A 2,703-nucleotide genomic window follows, 5' to 3' on the forward strand; every position below is an offset into this window, starting at 1 on the left:
AATGTTTTCAAGTATGTAAGTTATGTTTCAGTTTTTGTAAATTATGTTTCAGTTCAAAAAAATGATTCGTCCTAAAAAAAATGCGTTGTGCCGCTGGAGCCACCCCCGACGCAAACGGACGCGCGGTCGTTTTCGACCAAAAGAGCCGACGCAAACGAACGCGCGCGAACGCTAAAATGCGTCGCGCCGCTGGAGATGCCCTAAGACTCGAGTGGCTACGAGGAGACAGGAGAGTCCAACTCCAAATGCTCTTCGCACATCTGCCTAGACTAGATGGCTAGATCTCGTCAACTGGCGTCACGTGCTGGCTGTCGCACGCTGGGTAGCAGCAAACTGCCGCATTGCCACCTCCTGTCCCGTAGCTGCGACCCACCGAGACCGAGGGAAACAACCTCACGAGCTAGCCTAAAAACGCGGAACCGCCCAAATCTGCTAGTGCCGTGATGCCACGCTCCATGGCGGAGGAGCCAAGCCAAAGAAACCAACTGCAACTCTGCAACACGTTTCCCGCGCGAGCAGCAGAGAAACATGAACTTTTTTTTTTCTTCTTCTTTATTATTGGTTGTCCGACAATATGACTATATGAGGTCCATTGGTTGAACTGTGAGTCAAACCAACTAACTAGATTGCCCTTTTAGCCATCGCGGATCTGATGAAGACATGCGTGTTCTCCCTAGACCTACCACTAACTTAGTTCTCAGTCACATGGTTAATTTTTCACTATGTTATTTTTTTTGGTAGTGTGTGGACAATATTTTTTCTTAATTGTAACACCTTTGCATATCGAAAAATGTAGTTACTTGCAACCTTGGTGAACAATCTCTTGTTACTTACAACCCAATTTACAATTCAGAACTTGATGCACGGACCATAAAAAAATCTAAGGTGGGGTGGGCAGTGGCACCTCCAACACACTAAGGATCAAATTCGACACTTTAGTGTCTTATAAAATGTAAAGTGTTTTTTACTAGGAGATAACATTTTCGTTAATAGTGAGTCGCTCGTAGCGACTTCGTCAATCTCAAAATTCACCGGATCAATTTATTGAACTCGGTAAGGGCGTCTGTGTTTATACAGTGTATTTTTGTAAAAAAAAAAAGAGCCTTAACTAAACGTCGGTCGGATGAAAACTAGCAGAACGGCATAGAATATGCATGGTGTCAACGGTCCAGCAGGTGATGTAGAGCTGTAAGCAACGGCAACGCAAGCTGACAACCAGAGACAGAGAGTCGCCCTGAACACAAAAGGTCAAGCCGTTGGTCTGTTCGGCCGCTGCACTGCACGAGAGGACCTGAAGAAGAGTAAACAATACTATTACTTCGTACCTGACAGAGCACGCCAGCACAAGGCCACCTTGACACTGTCCCATCATCAAACTGGCGACACCCGCCCGACGTCGTCTCCTTCCTCGCGACCGCCTTAGCTCCGTATCCGTCTTCCCCTGCCCTGCACGCGCGATTGCCCCCGCTCCTAAGCAAATGAGGCCACCACGTACCAATCCTTACAGGCCAAGAAACCCCGCCCAATTTATGCCGGCCTCACCGAGATGCCGCCGCAGCAGCTGCAGTCACGCCCACAGACATGGCGCACTCCGGTGAGGACATGGCGGCTTTCTACGACGCCTGGGTGGGCCGCGAGGAGGAGATCGTTGCCCAGCTCACGGCCGCGCTCTCGGCGCGCCAGCGCGACGCGCTGGTGCCGCTCGTGGACGCCGCCATGGACCACGTCGCCTCCTACTACGAGCACAAGTCCCGCCTCGCGGACCGCGACGTGGTGGCCGCGCTAGACCCACGCTGGCTCAACCCGCTGGAGCGCACCTTCCTGTGGGCGTGGGGGTGGAAGCCCGCGCTGGTATTCCGCTTCGTGGACGGCCAAGGCGTGCGCTCTCACCAGCAGCGCCGCGCGCTCGAGGACCTGCGCGCGGCCACGGAGGCGGCCGAGAAGGAGGTGGAGCGGGAGGTGGCGGCCGTGCAGGAGTCTCTGGCGGGACCTAGGGTGCTGGCGGCGCTGCGCCGGCAGCACCCTCTGAACGGGGAAGCGGACGAGGCCGTCGCGGCGGTGGGAAGGTCGCTCCGCGTGCTGCTGGCCGCGGGCGACACGCTCCGTGAGCGCACGGTGCGCGGCGTCGTCGGCGTGCTCGTGCCGGAGCAGGCGGGCGCGTTCGTTGCCGCCATGCTCAGATTCCATCTCGGGGTCCGCCGCGCGGGACGAGTCTGGAGCTCCGGCCACGGCCGCCGCCGGGCACCATAGCTAGCCGGTGAACTCCACCTATGCGCGAGGCGAACGCCGTTGCGTCTTACGTATCCACGTGGGGAAATTATGCCCCGTTTTATGTCCGCGTGTTAGTCTAGCCACTGCAATAAGTGTCGCACGAGTCCTGTTTTCTCGTGTTGCTGTCGTGCAATTGTTCTTGTCCGGTCCTGTTTTCTGCGAAATATGTTGTTGTTCGGCATGTTGAAACTTTTACTGTGTCAATTGTCATGTTTTACCGTCGATGGAGTTTAGTCTCGGATTTGACTAGTCTATCGTCAGTCGAGTCAGCTATTCATAGAACGAGCGCACAACTAACAAAAGTCTTCTTAACAGAACAGCCGCCACCTCCAAAACCTATTGCCGCCTCCACCGCCTCTTTCATAGACCGGTTCCTTCTTTGGCCTCCGGTATCGGGAGGAGTGAAGAGTCTGATCTATGTCTGGAGTTTTT

General features: G+C 54.5%; 1 protein-coding gene across 1 annotated transcript; it reads left to right on the forward strand.

Moving 5' to 3' along the window:
• Positions 1–1,602: 1,602 nt before the first annotated feature.
• LOC124663735 (protein DOG1-like 4) lies at positions 1,603–2,250 on the forward strand. The gene has a single exon (XM_047201408.1). It carries the CDS (start codon positions 1,603–1,605, stop codon positions 2,248–2,250), a length of 648 nt encoding a protein of 215 aa, XP_047057364.1.
• The last annotated feature ends 453 nt before the right edge of the window (positions 2,251–2,703 follow it).

This window comes from Lolium rigidum, chromosome 6 (genome assembly GCF_022539505.1).
Source record: "Lolium rigidum isolate FL_2022 chromosome 6, APGP_CSIRO_Lrig_0.1, whole genome shotgun sequence".
In the NCBI taxonomy this organism is placed as follows: Eukaryota; Viridiplantae; Streptophyta; class Magnoliopsida; order Poales; family Poaceae; genus Lolium; species Lolium rigidum.

Coding starts and splice junctions, on each gene's coding strand:
- LOC124663735 (XM_047201408.1), top strand. CDS start 1,603: ATGGCGGCTTTCTACGACGCCTGGGTGGGCCGCGAGGAGGAGATCGTT.